The sequence below is a fragment of the Esox lucius genome, chromosome 11 (genome assembly GCF_011004845.1).
Source record: "Esox lucius isolate fEsoLuc1 chromosome 11, fEsoLuc1.pri, whole genome shotgun sequence".
NCBI classification, from domain to species: domain Eukaryota; kingdom Metazoa; phylum Chordata; class Actinopteri; order Esociformes; family Esocidae; genus Esox; species Esox lucius.
Window position 1 is genome coordinate 23,576,920 of NC_047579.1, and position 22,459 is coordinate 23,599,378.

The 22,459-nt window shown below is 41.8% G+C and overlaps 2 protein-coding genes across 2 annotated transcripts in view; both read left to right on the forward strand.

Annotated features, from left to right (window-relative positions):
- Window positions 1–22,459, forward strand: part of LOC117595221 (nuclear GTPase SLIP-GC-like) — a 772,829-nt gene that overhangs the window by 218,148 nt on the left and 532,222 nt on the right. The gene's annotated exons all lie outside the window — the stretch shown is intronic.
- LOC117595164 (nuclear GTPase SLIP-GC-like) overlaps window positions 7,316–22,459 on the forward strand; it is a 49,800-nt gene continuing 34,656 nt past the window's right edge. The window contains exons 1-4 of the mRNA XM_034294996.1: window positions 7,316–7,403; window positions 8,467–8,556; window positions 17,481–17,574; window positions 17,682–17,898. Of these exons, the coding sequence (XP_034150887.1) occupies window positions 7,340–7,403; window positions 8,467–8,556; window positions 17,481–17,574; window positions 17,682–17,898 (465 nt within the window). The 5' untranslated portion in view covers window positions 7,316–7,339. The remainder of the gene's footprint in view (window positions 7,404–8,466; window positions 8,557–17,480; window positions 17,575–17,681; window positions 17,899–22,459) is intronic.

Sequence of the window (22,459 nt, forward strand, 5' to 3'; positions counted from 1 at the left end):
ATAGTTATGCAATAACACACTGGGTGGTGTGGTCAGGGGTGTAACTTAGTTGTCACTCCCAGGGTGCGAGGCTCACTATGCTCAATTAGACAAATGAGCCAGTCAGACACAGTGGACAGTCTGTCAGAAGTTCAGATCTACTACGAAATTAGCACACAGCAGTTCTAATAGGAAGCTCCCTACACCGTTCTGCAACCCTTGTGTGCCTAGGGTCTATCATTTAACTCCCTCAGCTTTGGGTGAAATGATAGTTTGCATAATCACGTCGCAGAGAGCACTGAAGGCAAGAGACAGGGGTTTATTTGGAATTTACGTCGCAGAGAGCACTGAAGGCCAGAGACAGGCATGATAGATCTGCCAAGATGGCATGATAGATCCTTACCCAGGCAGCAGTCAAAAGCCTGGTGAAAGGACATACAGTCAGGCTACAAGGACAAGAAATTACTAATCGCCCCAGGAAAAGGAACAGAGATGTGAAGCAAAGAGTGACGGGTAAGAGTGTTTATTGCAAAAAAACTGGAACTGGGAGGAAGGTGCTGGGGGGTGGGCTGAGTGGCTGTGTGTTGGTGTGGAATCTAGATGCAGGGTGGCTCCGAGGTCCAGTGCGGTAAACAGGTGCGTGCAGTTGTCGGGTTTGTCTAGGCAGGGGAAAACGCAGGGTTACAGGTAGGTAATCAGAAAACATGGCAGACAGGCAAAACAGGACTAGGTCAATACAGCGAAGGTTTAGCTGGTGCTCAAAGCTCAACATGCTCAGCAGGGGCTGGAAGTCAGGTCCTCTCCTAAATGCTGTGGTGGACTGCAGATCAGGAACAGGTGCGAGAGTGGATAATGACTGTGAGGTGGGGAACACCCCACCCCCACCTTGTTGCCCGGACAACCAGGACACAACACAAGGACAGACATGGAACAGACGCACCAGGCACACATACCAACAAACAACGACGGAAACAACATCTACATCGAACTAACAAGACTCACGGGGAAGGGGTCGTGACACACTGAGATGACATTATGGATATAGCTAACTAGCAAACCAACTTTGGCAACAATTTGAACAAGTGATTGTTTGTGTTTTAATAACTTTCATTCTTTTATGGTTACTTCTGCATCCCAAGGTTTTGTGCTACATATATTTTTTCTGTCAACCTGCCATATCGTTGTTTTTCCTTGTTTTGTGTAGTGTACATTGAAATCGATATTACATTTTTGACAAATATATTGTTACATGTACTGTATGTTGGGAGCTAAACTTATGCTTGCTACTACATGTTAACAGAGCAAAAGATTGCTAACTATATGTAAGAACAAAGAGGACAAAGCTGAAAAGCTTGCTCAGGCAGGCAATGGTCAAAGCACAGTAAATCCGAGATTGCAAAAGAAGCAGGCAACAAACGTAGACTTATAGTCAGGCAGGGTCTTCCAAAAAGGGATATCAATTCTAGGCTAAGGTACAGACAAGGAATGGACTACAAAAAGTATTAGGAACAAGGATCATACACACTATAATCATAAACTGGAAAATGGTTCAGGACGTTTGAGCACATCAGGACGTCTTTAGTAAATCTAACAAGACACGAGACAATACCTCACAAAAACACACAGAAATTGAACTGAACAACACTGCTGAAAAAATTAAGGGAACACGTAATCATCACAGTATAACACCAAGTCAATTCATCTACAGGGATATCAATCAGTCCAGTTAGGATGCATAAGCGATTGTGAATCAATATTAACTGATTTGGTGCAAATGGAAGTGACAACAGGTGCACTGGAGAGGTTTTTTACTGGAATGGTCTGGCAGGTGTTGGCCACATCCATACATACCATCCCAAGAAGGTTTGCTGTGTCTTCCAGTACAGTCTCAAGAGCATGGAGGAAATACCAGGAGACGGGCCGTTACACGAGGAGAGCTGGACAGGGCCGTAGAAGGGTATCAACCCAGCAGAAGTCCCGGTATTTGCTCCTTTGTGAGAGGGAGAACAGGAGGAGCACTGCCAGTGCCCAACAAAATGACCAGAGTGTGTAGGCAGTTCCTGGATGACAAAGACATTGATGCCATTAACTGGCTCTCAAGTTCCCCAGACCTGAATCCAATTGAGAACCTCTGGGACGTTATGTACTGTATCGGAGAACAAGTATTTGATACAGTGCCGATTTTGCAGGTTTTTCCACTTACAAAACATGTAGAAGTCTGTAATTTTTATCATAGGTACACTTTAACTGTGAATGATGGAATCTTAAACAAAAATCCAGAAAATCACATTGTATGATTTTTAAGTAATTCATTTGCATTTTATTGCATGACATAAGTATTTTCTGAGCAGTGTATACAGGAGGTGCTAAAAAGTGTGTGTGGGGGAGGGGGGTGTGAATGAAAATTAAACAAAGCATAGAAATATAACATATAGAATGAAGAAATAAAACATAAATACAACAAACTTGAACTACAACTGTTTAAAAAACAAAAAAAACAGAACCTAACAGTATACGTTTTGATTTGTCTCCATAAATTAATTTATATTGAAGTGAAATCTGGTGTAAAAATATTTTATTTTGTGAATTTCAACATTCTCTTCAAAAGTCTCTCTGCTTCCTACTATATTTTGAATATTTGATTAGAACATGTATTGTCAACATACTACTATTACTATGTAGCAAATGTTTTTACAAATGATCTTTTCATCTTTATTAAACTGTATTTATTCTGTTCATAGTGAATTGTCATGGCATCATCGGATTTTGTCAGAGACATATTGACAAAGTGGGACCTCAGTCAATGGATTAAGAATTTTGAAGGTGAAAATGTTTAATGATTCATACATTGTATATTAAGTTGTATAATAATAGTAGTAGTAGATGTGTGGTACTAGTAATGTTTTAATGTGAATTAATATAATTGTATATTGCATTATTATACATTAGTACTATAATGATATCAACTCAAGAGTTAGCACAGGTGTATTTGTTAATCTTATTGTTAATCTCATCATGTCTTTTTAATATATTTTTCCTGAATTTCAGAGGAAGAAATAGACGAAGAAGTTTTTCTCTTACTCGAAGAGAAAGAATTCATTCACTTGATCCCAAAAATAGGACCACGGACAAAATTTGCTCACAAACACAAACTTCTAAAGGTATAGATAACAAATTATAGGAATTTTAACAAAAATGTACGGAAAAGACAGAATGACCAGATCTTACGTATATAACTGTAAGTGTAGGGTAAATCATTTGCATTCATTCTTATCTGAGTAAATCCACTGCACCAGCCTATATTTTTCAGCCTACAAATGTCTTAGCATATAACAGGAAACTGTATGTTACAGCACAAAGTTAGTTTTTCTAACTACAGTCTAAATTAGAATACATTAGATTCAACTAAACATTATTGTACATCAATTATTTATTGCCTTACAAGTGTCTCGGCATGTCTCGTGTTTTTTAATTGCAGGAACAGAACAAACACAGCAATGTTGATGAGAACTTTGAAGTGGCCACTTCGTCAACAGCTTCCATTAACGCAGCCAAGAGTTCCTCAGGAAATGTACTTTTTACCTATAACTATTTACATTAATCCTCACCCCTAAAGGACATATTTTATATTACAAAGCACAATTATTATTTATATCAAACTACACACCTTTGTATTATAGTAGTTCTCCAAATAGCTGTATCACAAAGTTACAACAAGTCATGTTCATAACCTCATCTGCAGGATGATGTCCTCTTTGATTGTGGGAAGACCACATAATACACATTGCAATTTTTTATTTTAATGTTTGTGCATCAAGGCATTTCTATCACCATCTCACATAATCTCTCACTCTCATCTTCATCTGCTTATCCGGTATCGGGTCGCGGGGGCAGCAGCTCTAGAAGGGGACCCCAAACGTTCCCTTTCCCGAGCCACATTTGCCAGCTCTGACTGGGGGACCCCGAGGCGTTACCAGACCAGTGTCGAAATATAATCTCTCCACCTAGTCCTGGGCCTACCCCGAGGTTTCCTCCCAGCTGGACGTACCTGGAACACCTCCCTAGGGAGACGTCCTGGGGCATCCTTACCAGATGCCCGAAGCACCTCAACTGGCTCCATTCGATGCAAAGGAGCAGCGGCTCTACTCCGAGTTCCTCAAGGATGGCTAAGCTTCTCACCCTATCCCTAAGGGAGAAGCTAGCCACTCTTATGAGAAAGCCCATTTCGGCCGCGTGTACTCGCGACCTTGTTCTTTCGGTCATGACCCAACCTTCATGACCATAGGTGAGAGTAGGAAGGAAAATTGACCGGTATATCGAGAGCTTTGACTTCCGGCTCAGTTTTCTTTTCGTCACAACGGTGCGGTAAAACGAAAGCAATAACGTCCACGCTGCTCCGATTCTCCGGCCAATCTCCCGCTCCATTGTCCCCTCACTCGCCTCGGTGTTCCGGGGGGACACCGAGGCGTTCCCATGCCAGCCGGGAGACATAGTCCCTCCAGTATTTCCTAGGTCTTCCCCGGGGTCTCCTCCTGGCGGGACGGGACTGGAAAACCTTCCCAGGAAGGCGTTCCGGAGGCATCCGAAACAGATGCCCAAGCCACCTCAGCTGACGCCTCTTGATATGGAGGAGCAGCGGCTCTACTCTGAGCTCCTCCAAGGTGACCAAGCTTCTCACCCTATCTCTAAGGGATCACCCAGACACCTTGCAGTGTCTGGGATCTTGTCCTTTCGGTCATGACCCAAAGCTCATGACCATAGGTGAGAGTAGGAACGTAGATTGACTGGCAAATCGAGAGCTTTGCCTTGCGGCTCAGCTCTTTCTTCACCACGACAGACTGATACATCGACCGCATTACTGCAGAAGCTGCAATGATCCGTCTGTCAATCTCCCGTTCCATCTTTCCCTCACTCGTGAACAAGACCCCTAGATACTTAAACTCCTCCACTTGAGCCAGGCACTCTCCACCAACCTGAAGTGGGCAAGCCACCCTTTTCCGACTGAGGACCATGGCCTCGGATTTGGAGGTACTGATTCTCATCCCCACCGCTTCACACTCGGCTGCAAACCGTCCCAGCACATGCTGAAGGTCCTGGTTTGAAGGGGCCAACACGACAACATCATCCTCAAAGAGCAATGACGAAATCGTGTGGTCCCCAAACCTGACACCCTCCGGTCCCTGGCTGCGCCTAGAAATTCTGTCCATAAAAATTATGAACAGAACCGGTGACAAAGGGCAGCCCTGCCGGAGTCCAACATGCACTGGGAACAAGTCTGACTTACTGCCGGCAATGCGGACCAAGCTCCTACTTCGGTCGTATAGGGACCTGACAGCCCTTAGCAAAGGACCCAGGACCCCATATTCCCGAAGCACCCTCCACAGGACGCCGCGAGGGACACAGTCGAATGCCTTCTCCAAATCCACAAAACACATGTGGACTGGTTGGGCAAACTCCCATGAACCCTCCAACACCCCGTAGAGGGTATAGAGCTGGTCCAGTGTTCCACGGCCCGGACGAAAACCACACTGTTCCTCCTGAATCCGAGGTTCTACTATCGGCCGTATTCTCCTCTCCAGTACCCTGGCATAGACTTTCCCGGGGAGGCTGAGAAGTGTGATCCCCCTGTAGTTGGAACACACCCTCCGGTCCCCCTTCTTAAAAAGAGGGACCACCACCCCGGTCTGCCATCCCAGAGGCACTGTCCCAAACCGGCACGCGATGTTGCACAGGCATGTCAACCAAGACAGCCCCACAACATCCAGAGACTTGAGGTACTCAGGGCGGATCTCATCCACCCCCGGTGCCTTGCCACCGACGAGTTTCTTGACTACCTCAGTGACTTCAGCCCGGGTGATGGACAAGTCCACCTCTGAGCCCTCAGCCTCTGCTTCCTCAATGGAAGATGTGACGGTGGGATTGAGGAGATCTTCGAAGTACTCCTTCCACCGCCTGACAACATCCCCAGTTGAGGTCAACAGCTGCCCACCTCTACTGTAAACAGCGTTGGTAGGGCACTGTTTCCCTCTCCTGAGGCGCCGTACGGTTTGCCAGAATCTCTTCGAGGCCAGTCGATAGTCCTTCTCCATGGCCTCACCGAACTCCTCCCAGGCCCGAGTTTTTGCCTCCACAACCACCCGGGCTGCAGTCCGCTTGGCCTGCCGGTACCTGTCAGCTGCCTCAGGAGTCCCACAAGCCAACCAGGCCTGATAGGACTCCTCCTTCAGCTTGACGGCATCCCTTACTACCGGTGTCCACCACCGGGTTCGGGGATTGCTACCTCGACAGGCACCGGAGACCTTACGGCCACAGCTCCGAGTGGCCACTTCGACAATGGTGGTGGAGAACATGGTCCACTCAGACTCAATATCTCCAGCCTCCCTCGGGATCCAGTCGAAGCTCTGCCGGAGGTGGGAGTTAAAGATCTCCCTGACAGGAGACTCGGCCAGACGTTCCCAGCAGACCCTTACAGTACTCTTGGGTCTGCCGAGTCTGTCCAGCTTCCTCCCCCGCCATCGGATCCAACTCACCACCAGGTGGTGATCAGTTGACAGCTCCGCCCCTCTCTTCACCTGAGTGTCCAAGACATATGGCCGCAGGTCTGATGAACGATAGAGTGCCCAGTCGGAGCACTTTCCAGCACCCCTCCCAGAGACCCCAAGAAGGTCGGGTACTCTGCACTGCCGTTCGGCCCATAGGCACAAACAACAGTGAGAGACCTATCCCTGACCCGTAGGCGCAGGGAAACGACCCTCTCATTCACCGGGGTAAACTCCAACACATGGCGGCAGAGCTGGGGAGCTATAAGCAAACCCACACCAGCCCGCCGCCTCTCACCATGGGCAACTCCAGAGTGGTGAAGAGTCCATCGTCTCTCAAGGAGTGTGGTTCCTGAGACCAAGCCGTGCATAGAGGTGATCCCGACTATCCCTAGTCGGAACCTCTCAACCTCACGCACAATCTCAGGCTCCTTCCCCGCCAGCGAGGTGACGTTCCACGTCCCTAGAGCTAGTTTCCGTGTCCAGGGATCGGGTTGTCGAGGCCCCCGCCTTCGACTGCTGCCCGATCCTCTCCGCACCGACCCCTTATGGTCCCTCCTGTAGGTGGTGAGCTCACGGGAAGGCGGCCCCATGTCGCTCGTTTGGGCTGAGCCTGGCCGGGCCCCATGGGGAAAGGCCTGGCCACCAGGCGCTCGCATACGAGCCCCAACCCTGGGCCTGGCTCCAGGGTGGGGCCCCGGCTACGCCATACCGGGCGACGTCACGGTGCTCGAAATGTAATTCATTATTAAAGGGTTTTGAACCGCTCTTAGTCTGACCCGTCGTTTGTGTTGTATGTTTTGTAAAATGATGCCTTAACCATGATGATAATTTACTTGTTTCTTCAGAGTATGCCCTCAACCTGTGTGGAGAAACTTCTTTCAGGTAAAAAGCACAGTCAATCAATCAAATACATTTTATGAAAACACTTTTAAATCAGCAGTTCTCAAAAACTGCTCATCCAGACACCCAGCCAGAATCCCCAAAGAGCAAGCAACAAAAAGTAATTGATGCACATTTGCTAGGTTACATTCCATTGGAGGGTTGGAAACTACAATTATAAACGCAACACTTTCGTTTTTGCCCCCATTTGTCATGAGCTGAACTCAAAGATCTAAGACTTTCTCTATGTACACAAAAGGCCTATTTCTCTCAAATATTGTTCACAAATCCATCGAAATCTGTGTTAGTGAGCACTTCTCCTTTGCCAAGATAATCCATCCACCTCATAGGTGTGGCATATCAAGATGCTGATTAGACAGCATGATTATTGCACAGGTGTGCCTTAGGCTGGCCACAATAAAAGGCCAAAAACAAAAGTGTTGCGTTAATAATTTTGTTCAGTGTATAAAAAAACCTAGAGTGGAGCTAGACTCTTAGGGTTGGCCAATCCTCTTCTGGCTGTGTTGGTTGAATATTATAAGAGTACATGACCTTGTAGGGACACATTCATATTTCGGTCACTAAATACAATATTTCGGGTCACTAAATACATGTGAGCTTAAGCAGAATCCAGATCAGCTGCACATCTAGGTGAACAAGCACAGGGACAACCAGGTGGGCTGTGGGCAGTGACAACAGGAATTGTCTGGTAGAAAGTAGATCTGCAGCACAACCAGTAGGACTTTTACAGGGAAAGTTCTGAGTCGTCAGTCTAGGTAAACCTGAGGCATGGTCCAAAAGCTCAGGTCCTCCTAAAATTGAAAAATTAAACATATAAAAAAATTTAACAGGACACCAAAAGTCTTATTTTAAAACATTTTGACTAGAACTCACACAAAGCAATTCTCCAGTGGCTAGAGAGGATCTCCAAGAGATTTTCTTAGACAACTGTCAGTATCAGAAATGTCTACTATTACAAACCTATGGCATTGTTCTCAATAATCTTTTGTGAATGCTGTCGTATAGATTTTAATATTCATAAAAAAATTGTTCCAATTGTTTCCAGAGAAAAGGAAACATGAGGTAGCCAATGCAAACATGCAAAAAAAGAAGCAGAAGTGTACAGCTGCATCGATCGATCTACCTCCAATGTTTGGTAGGTAAAATGTTTTTTATATTGACCTCAATGAATGAAATGTAGTTTATTTTATTTAAATATTTTTCTCTATCTGCCAGATACAATATATCGCCAAAAGTATGTAGACACCCCCACTAATCATTGAGTTCAGGTATTTCAGCCACACCCATTGATCACAGTTGCATAAAATCCAATGCATGGCTATGAAATCTCCTTATACAAACATTGACAGTACAATGGGTCGTACTGAAGAGTTCAGTGACTTTAATCGTCAAAATGTCATAAGATGCCAAAAGTCAGTTTGCTCCCGTCAACTGTAAGGGCTACAATTGTGAAGTGGAAGCTTCAAGGTGCAACAGCCCAGCAACAGAGGTAGACCACGCAAACACACAGAGCGGGGCTGCCGAGTGCTGACACGTAAAAATTGCTTATCATCTGTTGCATCACTCACCACAGAGTTCCAAACTGCCTCTGGAGGCAACATCAGCACAAGTACTATATGTCGGGAGCTTCATTAATTGGGTTTCCATGGCCGAGCAACTGTATGCAAGCCTCACATCAACATGCGCAATGCCAAGCATTTGCTGAAGTGCTGTAAAGCATACTGCCATTGGACACTGGAGCAGTGGAAACGTTTTCTCTGGAGCTTCATCTTCTGCCAGTCTGATGGTCAAATCGGGGTTTGGCAGATGCCTGGAGAATGCCTACCGGAATGCACAGTGCCTAATCTAAGTTTGTTGGAGGAGGGACAATGATCTGGGGCTGTGTTTGGCCTCTTAGTTCCAGTTAAGAGTCATCTTAATGCTACAGGATACAAAGATTTGTTTGACATTTGGGTGCTTCCAACTTTGTGGGAACCATTTGGGGAAGGCCCTTTCCTGTTCCAGCATGACTGTGCCCCTGTGCAAAAATCAGGGTCCATAAAGATAGGGTTCAACAAGGTTTGTCGAGTCCTGACCTCAACCCCATTGAACACATTTAGGTTGAATTGAAACTGTGATTTCGAGCCAGGCCTTCCCATCCAACATCAGCGCCTAACCTTAGTGCTCTTTTGGCTTAATGGGCACAAATTCCCACAGAAACATTCCAAGATCTTGTGGAAGGCCTTCCAGAAGAGTGGCGGCTGTCATAGCTGCAAAGGGAGGGGGGGGGGGGCAACTGCATATTAATGTCTGTGGTTTTTAAATGGAATGTCCAACAAGCTCAAATACATGTGATGGTCATGTGTCCAAATACATTTGGCCACATACTATACTTTGTTCAACAGAGTGGAAATTTAAAGACACATAAAGGAACAAGATTTTCTTTTTGAAAGTTTTGACATACAGCACCGGAAAAAATTAAAAGACCACTGCACCTTCTTCTTTCCTTTCCAAAACAGCAACAGAAGTGATCAATTTGCAGTGGTCTCTTTATTTTAACCCTTCAGTTCCTCACTCAAATCCTTCCTTTTCAAAGAAAAAGGTGTAGTGGTCTCTTCATTTTTTCCAGAGCTGTATGTGAATGTGCCAATCACCTTTTACTTGTGGCAGATTCACCATTGTGCATTCCTGTAATTTCTGGGCAGAATGTTGATGTACTGTGATCTGCAGCATATTGAAATATCAATGATAAACCCAATCATATGTACAGTGGACATAAAAAGTCTACACAGCCACATTCCCAGTTATAAGAGGGTGTGCACACTTATGCAACCAGGTTATTGTGAAGTTTTTTTTTTTTTTTTCTCAAAGATTTCAGTTTGTTTTTCAATTGAATTGTTAACGTTATGGGTCACATTAAAGGTGGAAAAAGTTCTGACATGATTTATCTGGCTGTGTTCAGAATTAACCAATCACATTCAAACTCATATTAAATAGAAGTCATTACACACCTGCTATCATTTAAAGTGACTCTGATTAATCACAAATAAAGTTCAGCTGTTCTAGTAGGATTTTCCTGATATTTTCTTAGTTGCATCTCAGAGCCAAAGCCAAGGTCCGCAGAGAACGTCCAATGCATCAGAGGGATCTCATTGTTGAAAGATATCAGTCAGGAGAAGGGTACAAAATAATTTTCAAAGCATTAGATATACAATGGAGCACAGTGAAGACAATCATCATCAAGAGGAGAAAATATGGCACAACAGAGACATTACCAAGAACTGGACGTCCCTCCAAAATGTATGAAAAGACAAGAAGAAAACTGGTCAGGGCGGCTTCCAAGAGGCCTACAGCAACATTAAAGAAACTGCAGGAATTTCTAGCAAGTACTGGCTGTGTGCTACATGTGACAACAATCTCCGTATTCTTCATTTGAATGGGCTATGGGGTAGGGTGGCAAGACAGCCTTTTCTTATAAAGAAAAACATCCAAGCCTGGCTGAAGTTTTCAAAAAGAACAAACATCAAGTCCCCCAAAAGCACATGGGAAAATGTATTATGGTCTGATGAAACCAAGGTTGAACTTTTTGGCCAAAATTCCAAAAGGTATGTTTTGCGCAAAAACAACACTGCACATCACCCAAAGAACACCATACCCACAGTGAAGCATTGTGGTGGCAGCATCATGCTTTGGGGCTGTTTTTCTTGGGGCCTTAGTCATGGTAGAGGGAATTATGAACAGTTACAATTACCAGGCAATTTTGGCACAAAACCATCAGGCATCTGTTAGAAAGCTGAAGATGAATTTCACCTTTCAGCACGACAACGACCCAAAGCACACATCCAAATCCACAATAGCATGACTTCACCAGAAGAAAATTCACATTTTGGAATGGCCCAGCCAGAGCCCAGACCTGAATCCAATTGAACATCTGTGGGGTGATCTGAAGAGGGCTGTGTACAGGAGATGTCCTCGCAATCTGACAGATTTGGAGCGCTTTTGAAAAGAAGAGTGGGCAAATATTGCCATGTGAAGATGTGCCATGCTAATAGACTCCTACCCAAAAAGACTGAGTGCTGTAATAAAATCAAAAGGTGCTTAAACAAAGTATTAGTTCACTTATGCAACCAGGATATTGTGAGTTTTTTGTTTTTTATTTTTCCCCCTCAAAGGTTTAAGTTTGTTTTTCAATTGCATTTTTCACGTTATAGGTCACATCAAAGGTGGAAAAGGTTCTGACATTATATATTTCTATCTCATTCTTTCACATCACAAGAACCTGCCATTTTAACAGGGGTGTGTAGAATTTTTATATCCACTGTATAGACACATCTTATAAGCCAGTAATCTAAGGAAGGGGTTCATAAACTTTTTCACTTGCAACCCCCAAATCTTTTTTTTAAAACATTGCAACCCCTGCACATGCATGCGCACACATTATAAGGCCTCAATCTACACGACACATATGTAGACACATTCAGTATATCATATTAAGATAACAAATAAAATAATTCTTATTAACTATTAGCCAGTTTATGAATTACTTTCTCTCAGTTCACTCAGGTATTGTTTATTAATTTAATGAGATGGGTGGGCCTGCTTTTTGTAGTACTACTGCTGCATCCTGGGTTTGAGTGCTGAAATGGCAACTTGGAGATCAACCTCCACATTAAGACATGATGTGTATTTGTTTTAAATACATTTCAATGTGGAAAATGTTGCCTCAAGTTGGTTGATTGATTCCAAACGGAATCAGTACATCCATCGCTGCTTTAATTTGGATAGTCATGAGTTTTTCTCTGCAACCAAAATCCATATTATAGCAAGTGTCACTGTGGCTAATCACTGGACAACTCCATCAGTGCGTCCTCCAGGTCAGATGACAGGTAATCCTCAGTTGTCCGTGAACAGTTGTCATATGCAGTCATATCGTTGTGGATTTGTCTCATTTGGGAAGTACTTCATCAAGTGAAGTACATAAATCCAGAAGGGTTTTTGAACCCCTAACCCTTCGATATGTGAAGTGATCAATTCTGTCATGTTATTGAAATCCATTTCATTGCCCTACACAAATTCCTCCGGCTTAGGAAACATTACGATATTGCCGCCTTTAGGTTGCACAGCTCATCTCTCCGACTTTTTTGTAAATGCATCGATTTGATCAGATAAACAACAATAGGCCTGTACCACTTAATCACTTTACCATCCACTTGGCATCTGTGAGGTGGTCCGCGAGTTGGTACCGAGCTCATTTAGGAAAATGCACACCTCATCACGCTGCTCAAACTGGTGGATGAGAACTTTCCCACGTAAAAGCCACATGATAGCAGTATGGACCAGCAGGGCTTCACGTTCCGTGCTCATCTCTTGGCCGAGGGGGGCGAACAGCCTGGTGTTCCTAGGATGTGATTTAATGGAGTTTACTATTTTAATAATACATAACTCTGCCTACTTTCGGCTGAAAAAGCATGTTGATTTATCAACATGAAAGGGATGCTTGGTCTGCAAATGTCTTTTCAGTTTCACTGGCTTTAAACTTTCGTGTGCAAGAACCTCTGAGCAAAGAATTTATTTGAGGATGATGCACATCGTTAATCGTAAAGCAAGTGAATCCAAACTATGAATTCCTCTTGATTTTCTTTGACCTTTGAATGGGTTGTAGAAATCATCATGCGACCCCCCAAAATAATCTGGGGACCCCCCCAGGGGTGTCGCACCCCCACTTTAAGGACCACTGATCTATGGGACTAGAGCTATGCATTGGTGTTGAAATCAACTCGATAGCCCCACTAGAACCCCCAGGAGAGACCTGCAAAGACAAGCCGTTCACATAGCCTATTCGTTTTGGACTGACTGACTGACAACCCTTTGTTAAATAGTGTAGTGGTTAGAGAAGTGGACCTGCAAACAATAGGGCCCACATTAGGATCTCATCACTGTCAAAATATATAATGTATTAGGATTTGTTCAGGATAGAAAAAAAACTTGCAGGCTACAACCTTCAGCAGCTACGTTATAGTAAGCCTAAAATAAAACTGTTTACGGATATATTGCGACCATTCTGATGGTTTTTCTGTGCATTCTTTTTGGCTTACTTTTTGGGGTAATATAGGCTAGATCAAAACCGGTTGGGCAATAAAAGAGTAGGGGTTTCCACGAATTTCTATCATCATTTTATCTGATTAAAAAGTCAGTTTTCGTCACGTTTATTGATAGTTATTGTATCAATGTCAATCACGAATGAAAGAAAAAGGTATGTTGTTGTGCCATGAAATGCAATAGCTTTGGCAGTGTAAAGTTCTGTCTCACTAGCAATTGCTAAATTATTATGACCATTCCAAGCAATACGTTAGTAGATACTAGTAAGCATATTACTGGCTAATAAACTGTTAAAACGACCAGTGGCAAAAGGCATACAGTTCATAGACGCTATTTGTGGTAAACTTAATAAGAAACGTTAATCACTTTAACACAATGCTTAATGGTGTCTAGTGACTGGCTAATTGTAGGGGAGAACGGGGTAATTTGAGCTTGTGGGGAAGTGGAACCACCCCTTGTTTCTAGGAAAGCATAGACAAAAATGGCCATGTGACCGCACATTTTTTTTTAAGTCATCCACTTTATTCACCCTATGATGGAAAGAGGCAAATGGAATGAGTGGTAAGCCCATTTAAGTTCAATAAACTGTTTCGCCATTCCAAGTGATTTTTATTTATGTTCAAGGAGTCCTGATTTTTATGTGTGAACAATTACAGACAAGTTTGAAAAAATCTCACACGTGTTAGTGCTTTAGGAAGTACAAACGTGAGGCTATGCTGTTAACAAGAGACCACTTTTGACTATTACATTAGCTTTAAACAGCTGGATTATACAAGTTTGTTAAAATGGTGGAGACAGGGTAATTTGAGCCAAAAGGGTTGGGGTACGTTGAGCCAAGGACCTGTCTGTACCATCAACCTATGCCATGAGTCCTGATTGCTCATCTGCAGTACCAGCCCCAGAGGAGCCACCTGCTACTTTGCCTGAACCATGAATCCTGAACACTTGTCCGTAAGTGATGATACTGGTTCTCCTACCAATTTGGTATGTGTGTCCCCAGGAAATATACTTCCCTTCCCTAAAGCCAGAGCAACTAAAACTAGAATGAAAAAGAAAAACAATATCTTGACCAACACACAAGAAAAGCTAGAGCTGGAGAAAGTGCACAATGACAGAGAAAAGAAAAAGATTGAAAAAGAGAAGTAGAATGCCCTGAAAGGGTCAAAATGAATCAAAACCAAGAATAAAACGATTGTGTACAGTGGCTCAGAATAAAGTGACATAAACATTTCGCTTAACAACACCACTGAATATGACAGTTCAGAATGCACCACATAAACATTACGACCCCACTGACTATGACAATTCAGAAGATGACCTGAGGGACAATGATGGGGACAAGAGACTATCTGCTGGTGACTTTTTCCTTGTGAACTTTGTGGGTAAAAACAAATGTTATCATTACATTGGATTGGTGGAGAAGGTCGAGGGTGCTGACATCAGTTTCTGAGGCACCGTTGTGGGAGTTCTGGGATTGGGAAGCCCACCTGCCCAAGAAACTACCTAAATCGCAAAATCACAGTGGAACAGCCAGTAGGTAGCAGAAGTTCATACCCCACTGCAGCATTGACAAGTGGGATGTTGAGTTGTAGCCTGGTTCTGTAAGGAGAGTTGCAGTCGATTTTGTTCTTCATTTTGAACTTAATTTTGTTCAGAACATTTTGAAAGGCCTTGCATTAGAAAATTGGCCTTTAGGAAGTCATTTGGTATTCAATATTTCTTGCTTTGATACAGCATTAGCCTATGAGGTGAAAATGTTCTGTTTTATTTCAACATAATCAATGTCACAATTTACCCCAGTGTGGCTCAACTTTTCTTCTTCCTATGCTCAATATACCCCTTATCAGGGGAAGTTGAGCCAAGAGACCACTTTTGTTTGTAGAGTCATATTTTGAAAACAGTTTTCTTTAGATTATATGGCTCAATTCACCCTGCTCTTTCCTATAGCACCGTGGCGTAGTGGTTAAAAACACTGACTAGCACCGTGGCGTAGTGGTTAAAAACACTGACTAGCACCGTGGCGTAGTGGTTAAAAACACTGACTAGCACCGTGGCGTAGTGGTTAAAAACACTGACTAGCACCGTGGCGTAGTGGTTAAAAACACTGACTAGCACTGTAGCGTCGTTGTTAAAAACACTGACTAGCACCGTGGCGTAGTGGTTAAAAACACTGACTAGCACCGTGGGGTAGTGGTTAAAAACACTGACTAGCACCGTGGGGTAGTGGTTAAAAACACTGACTAGCACCGTAGCGTCGTGGTTAAAAACACTGACTAGCACCGTGGCGTAGTGGTTAAAAACACTGATTAGCACCGTGGCGTCGTGGTTAAAAACACTGACTAGCACCGTGGCGTCGTGGTTAAAAATACTGACTAGCACCGTGGCGTCGTGGTTAAAAACACATGTGGGAGACGTCGGTTTGAATTCACCCTGCTCTCTCCTATAGCACTGTGGCGTAGTGGTTAAAAACACTCTCGCATGTGGGAGACATAACTTATTCATGTCACCTGTAGACAATTAATGTCACTTACAGACTTTGAACGTGTCTCAAATTCTGTGAGTCTGTGAGTGTGGACATTGGGATTGGACCATCGTATTTGCATTTAGAACGTAGAGAGGTCAGCTATGCGTATCAAAGGTCGAATGGATCGTATTCCATATAACTAATGGAATGACTTGACTGTGACAGTAGCTTACTGGGTTGGCAATTTATCGTGAGCAAGTCGAATTAGATAATATCCAGAGATGTAAATCTTCACCAGCTTGCTGTCTATATATCCAGTTATTTAAAATAAATATTTAAAATAAAAATAAATCAGCAATCAACTGCTGCATCATTTGTAAATACGTTAATACCATGGGAATCATTCATTTGTGAACACAATCAACTCTCTCACCCTGTACACATCAGCAATGCATGAACAGCACCAGACAGAGATAGATAACCTCAATTCTGAGATGTTCTTAGTCATGTCATCAACTTTTCACAACATTAAAACTTTTTTTTTTTTTAAAAGCACAGCATTATGACAGGTAGCATCTCGAAACCTGGACCTGCTGCTCTACAACCGGGAGCACTACCCACTACTACAGAGATGGATAATTACTATAGAAGAGTAATGGGGTTACGAAGGTCACTATACTAGGCACACCCGCTAAAACAGTGTACGTTCGTTAAATGTATTGCCACAGTAAGGGAAATACATGTTCCTATTTTGTTATGTCACTCTCTCTTTGCCTCTTTGAAACCGTAGCTAAACAGTTACCTATTAAACCGTAATTTCCAATTTACCTTGAATAACAGGCTGTGTGTCAGTCAGCGACGACAGTCTTGTACCCTTTGTGTCATTGTGTCATTTTGCGCTATTAGGGGGAGTATATTTATGGGGTGTGTGTATTTGTATTTGTGAGTATGTTTTATTATTATTATTATTTTTATTGGGGGTGTGTAATTATATTAGTGGTTGTGTTTTACACTTTTGGGAGCAGTATTTTTATTGGGTTGGGTGTAATTGTATTAGTGGTTGTGTTTTGTGCTATTGGGGATAGTATTTTTATTCGGGGTGTGTAATTGTATTATTGGTTGTATTTTGTGCTATTGGGGATAGTATTTTTATTGGGGGTGTGTAATTATATTAGTGGTTGTGTTTTGCACCTCCGGGCCACCGTAGCTTAGTATGCTAATGACACGAAACGGCATTCGGTTTTGGCGGATACTGGGGGGTCTAAAAGGCCTGGCGGTTCTAGTGTTAATGTTACCGTCTACTATATCGCTAATGGTGGCTATCTTAGATTGCAAATAAAGGGTAAACCTTGCAATAATACTTATGTCTGGTTTGAAAAATTTAAACCAGACATAAATATGTATGTGAGTGTGCTGATTACCTCACACTTGGCAGCAGGACACATATGCAGTCCTGTTGTTTAAAGGCAAAATATTAATGTACAACAAATTGATATCTGTTGGTGATCTTCTTCCAGACAGTGAACAAAAGGCAGAGGTGAGGAAGATAATGCAAAGAGTCAGAGGCAAGCTGGATAGAATGCCTTCTACAAAACTTACTGACTTCCTCAGGTATGTATTTTAAAATGTAGATAGACAACATGCCATATGAATAGATTTATATAATGTAGGCCATTTCTTAAATTGCTTTAATAATGTTTGTTGTTCACTTATAACAGAAGTAAAATGGACATGTTGGATGAAGACAGAAAAGAGATGGTGGGTGTTTTTGGGAAGACTGGAGCTGGTAAGAGCTCCTTAATAAACGCCATCTTGGGTAAGACGAAACTGCTTCCTTCTGGAAACCAAGGGGCGTGTACCTCAGTGATGATTCAGGTGGAGGCCAATATGACTAATGAGAAATACATCGCAGAGATTGAATTCATTACAGTGCAGGTAATAGTATATGTTCCTTCTGTTTATGTCCTATAACACAATGTTTTGGTATGTGGTGTCATGGGGATTAGTTCAATTAGTAATAGACTTTGAAACATTTGGGAACCTACTGCAAACCAAAGTCTGAATCAATGTCTGCCACTAGTCTAATTTACCCATTTCATTATAAGGAGCAAATTGCACAGTAGAAATAACAACAATACAATGTCAACTATAAACATAGTTTTTTTATTGCTTGCTTTTTAAATATTTAATAGAATATCAAACAGTTTGCTCTCCCTATAGATTAAAAATCTGTGACCACAAACATATTTGCTTAAATTAGTTATAAAACTTAGATATGAACATGAAATTTAGAATGGAACAACCATTTCAGTTACAGGTGAAATAAGTCCAAGTAAAACATTAATAGTTAAGGGAAATGTATTTTATTTCTAGTTGAGTTGCACGCAATTAATATATTTTGTTTGATTGTGTGCAACTCAACTTAACATGAAAAAACACAGACATTATAACAAGCAATTATAGAAATTAACCTGCAACACAGCCTGCTGGGTAGAATTAATAGGATTGCCGTAGTTTTATTTAACAATAGTGCGTAGTAATGGAAACAACTAGATCAGCCAGGGAACCTGAGCGGCATTGGCTCAGCATTGCATTAGCTGACAAAATCGAATCTCAAGATTCCTTATCTAATATGGTGGTCTATTCAAGTCGGTCAGGGTACTCATTCTGTCTGCTTTTCTGCAAGTCGTCTTGCATGTGGTTGCTAAATCCTCTAACCACCCCAGCCTCCACCTGTTCGTTCTGTTTCCTTCTGCAGGGCGATTAGTACTGTGTACCTTGCTCATTGCCATTGGTGTTGCTATTATAATATTGCAGTGTTAATGTTAATAGTAGTATTTTGTGCACCATCATGTGATGTCAGTGTGTTACACCAAAGGAACCAAACTTAACATCAAGGTGTCTTATGTGAATGTTTCTCTAATAATGGTTAAACAAAGAACGTGGCGTTTCCTGCCTGAATTGTGTGTTGTTGATAAGGAACAAGGAGCCTAGCTAGTGTGAGCTGTACTTATACTGTAATTAGGACGAATGAACCTTTACCCCATTTGACCAAATCACTTCCATTACAATAATGCTATACAGTATACAACAGTGTTCTTCACAAATGTTCCGATGGGGTTGCAGTACAAATAGAAATGAAAGACCAGAAACAGACAATGACAGCAGAAGAATAACCCATGATGAAACACCTGGGTGAATCTTGTGAGCAATTGTTGGAAAGAGGTTGTCAAAGCTGGATGATAAGAAACAAGAAACCAGGCATGTCTGGTTCAGCCGGCATGCAATAAAAAGTGATCAGTGGTGATTCAAACCCAGGTCTCCTGTCTTTAACCACTATGCCATGCAGCTAAATGTCTGCTACGCATTTTGTCAAGTATTAACATCACGCCGAGTTTGAAAATGTCGCTAGATACAAGTAAGCACTGTGTTAAACTGACTAATGTTTATTATTAAGTTTACCTCCAACACAAATAGCATCGATGAACTGTATGGCTTTTGCCACTGGTGGTTTTAACAGCTTATTTGCCATTCATGAATGACACTGATACAATAACTATCAATATAAGTGACAATAACTCAATAACCTCAAGTGAAAAGACGAGAGAATCGTGTAGCCAGCGAAGTGTTTGTCTATCCTGCACAAATCCTAATTCTGAAAAAAAAGACATGATAGTAAGTAACCATGAAAGTATGATATATGTCTTGAAATTATGACAAAGCCTATAATATTATGAAAAATATTATAAAATGATATTATTACAAATATAAAATATAATGATCATATTAATCTTATAAAATATTTTGATGAAAAAAGCCATTTGGAAAAAAAATAATTAAAGTATAAAGTATTATTAAATATTATTCTGTTTTGAAAAGTGGCATTATAAAAATATTTCATAATGTGCCCCTCAAATAATATATTTATAAATGTATTTATTTAATTTTGACTCATTTGGTCCTCCATATTTAACACAGTGACATCCATACATTTGAATTATAGTTACAATAAATATTAATATGAGCATCGTTCACACAATAAAGAAAATGTAAACAATAATTTGTGTTTCTCAAATCTTTCTTTGGAATGTATGTACACTCGTACAAATCTGGTGAACATTTCAATTACAGAGATTGTTTAGAACTGAACTAATATACACTGCGTGCACAATTATTAGGCAAGTGAGTATTCTGATCGTATCATTATTTCTATGCACATTTTCCAACTCCAAACCATATACAGTGGTTATAAAAAGTCTACACACCCCTGTTAAAATGCCAGGTCGTTGGGATGTAAAAGAATGAGACAAAGATAAATTATGTCAGAGCATTTTCCACTTTTAATGTGACCTATAATGTGAACAATTCAATTGAAAAACACTGAAATCTTTGAGGGGGAAAAATGGAAAATAAAAACCTTAAAATAACCTGGTTGCATAAGTGTGGACACCCTCATATAACTGGGGTGTGGCTGTGTTCAGAATTAACATGACATTTTCTTAGTTGCATCTCAGAGCAAAAGCCATGGTCCACAGAGAGCTTCCAAAGCATCAGAGGGATCTCATTGTTGAAAGATATCAGTCAGGAGAAGGTTACAAATAATTTTCAAATCATTAGATATACCGTGGAACACAGTGAAGAACGTCATGATCAAGTGGAGAAAATATTGCACAACAGAGACATTACCAAGAACTGGACGACCTTCCAAAATGTATGAAAAGACGAGAAGAAAACTGGTCAGTGAGGCTTCCAAGAGGCCTACAGCAACATTAAAGGAACTGCAGGAATTTCTGGAAAGTAATGGCTGTGAGCTACATGTGACAACAATCTCCTGTATTCTTCATATGAATGGGGTAGGGTGGCAAGACAGAAGCCTTTTCTTACAAAGAAAAGAAACATCCAAACCCGGCTGAAGTTTTCAAAAACAAACATAAAGTCCACCAAAAGCACATGGGAAAATACGTATGGTCTGATGAAACCAAGGTTGACCTTCTTGGCCATAATTCCAAAAGGTATGTTTGGCGCAAACACAACACTGCATATTACCCAAAGAACACCATACCCACAGTGAAGCATGGTGGTGGCAGCATCATGCTTTGGGGTTGTTTTTCTTCAGCTGGAACCGGGGCCTTAGTCAGGGTAGAGGGAATTATGAACAGTTTCAAATACCAGGCAATTTTGGCACAAAACCTTCAGGTATCCGTTAAAAAGCTGATGATGAAATTCACCTTTCAGCACGACAACGACTAAAAGCATACATCCAAATCCACAAAAGCATTGTTTCTGACAGATTTGGAGCGCTTTTGCAAAGAAGAATGGGCAAATATTGCCCATACGTCAAGATGTGCCATGCTAATAAATTCCTACCCAAAATACTGAGTGCTGTAATAAAATCAAAAGGTGCTTCAACAAAGTATTAGTTTAAGTGTGTGCACACTTAGGCAACCAGGTTATTGTATTGAGTTTTATATTTTGTATTTTTCCCCTCAAAGATTTCAGTTTGTTTTTCAATTTAATTGTTCACGTTATAGGTCACATTAAAGGTGGAAAAAGTTATGATATGATTTATCTTTGTCTCATTTTTTTACATCACAAGAACCTGGCATTTTAACAGGGGTGTGTCGACTTTTATATCCACTGTAAACTTGAATGCTCATTGGATTTAATCATTTTCAGGTGATACGTATTTGTGTAATGAGGGAGGGTGTGGTGGAAGTGAATTACACCTTATATCAAGGTGTGCATAATTATTAGGCAGCTTCATGACCTCAGGCAAAATGGGCCAAAAAAAAGATTTAACTGACACTGAAAAGTATATATTTTTTAAAATGCCTTCCAGATGGATGTAACACTCTTGAAATACCTAAACCATTGATGCATGGCCACCAGACAATCAAAAGTTTTGTTGCGAACAGTCAACTGGGGCACAAAAAATGCATGGAGAACACAACACGCAAATTAACTGCAAAAAAGCTACCAGGAACCCATTTTCCTCCAGCGCCATCATATTCCAGAACTGCAAACTACCTGGAGTGTCTAGATGTACAAGGTGTCAAGTGCTCAGACACATGGCCAAGGTGAAGAAGGCTGAAAGAAGACCACCACTGAATAAGATTCACAAATTGAAGTGTATGGATTAGGCAAAGAAATACCTGAAGACAGATTTCTCAAAGGTTTTATAGACAGACGAAATGAGATGGACTCTTGATGGACCAGATGGTTGGGCCCGTGGCTGGATCACTAATGGAAATGGCAGCACTTCGAGTCAGGCACCAGCAAGGTGGAGGAGGGATACTGGTATGGGCTGCTCTCATTAAGGATGAGGTAGTTGGACCTTTTCAGGTTGAAGATGGACTGAAACTGAACTCCCGTACCTACTGCCAGTTTCTGGAAGATAAATTATTCAAACAGTGGTACAGGAAGAAGTCCTCAGCATTCAACAAGGCCATGATCTTTAAGAAGGACAATTCTCCATCACATGCACCCAAATACTCCA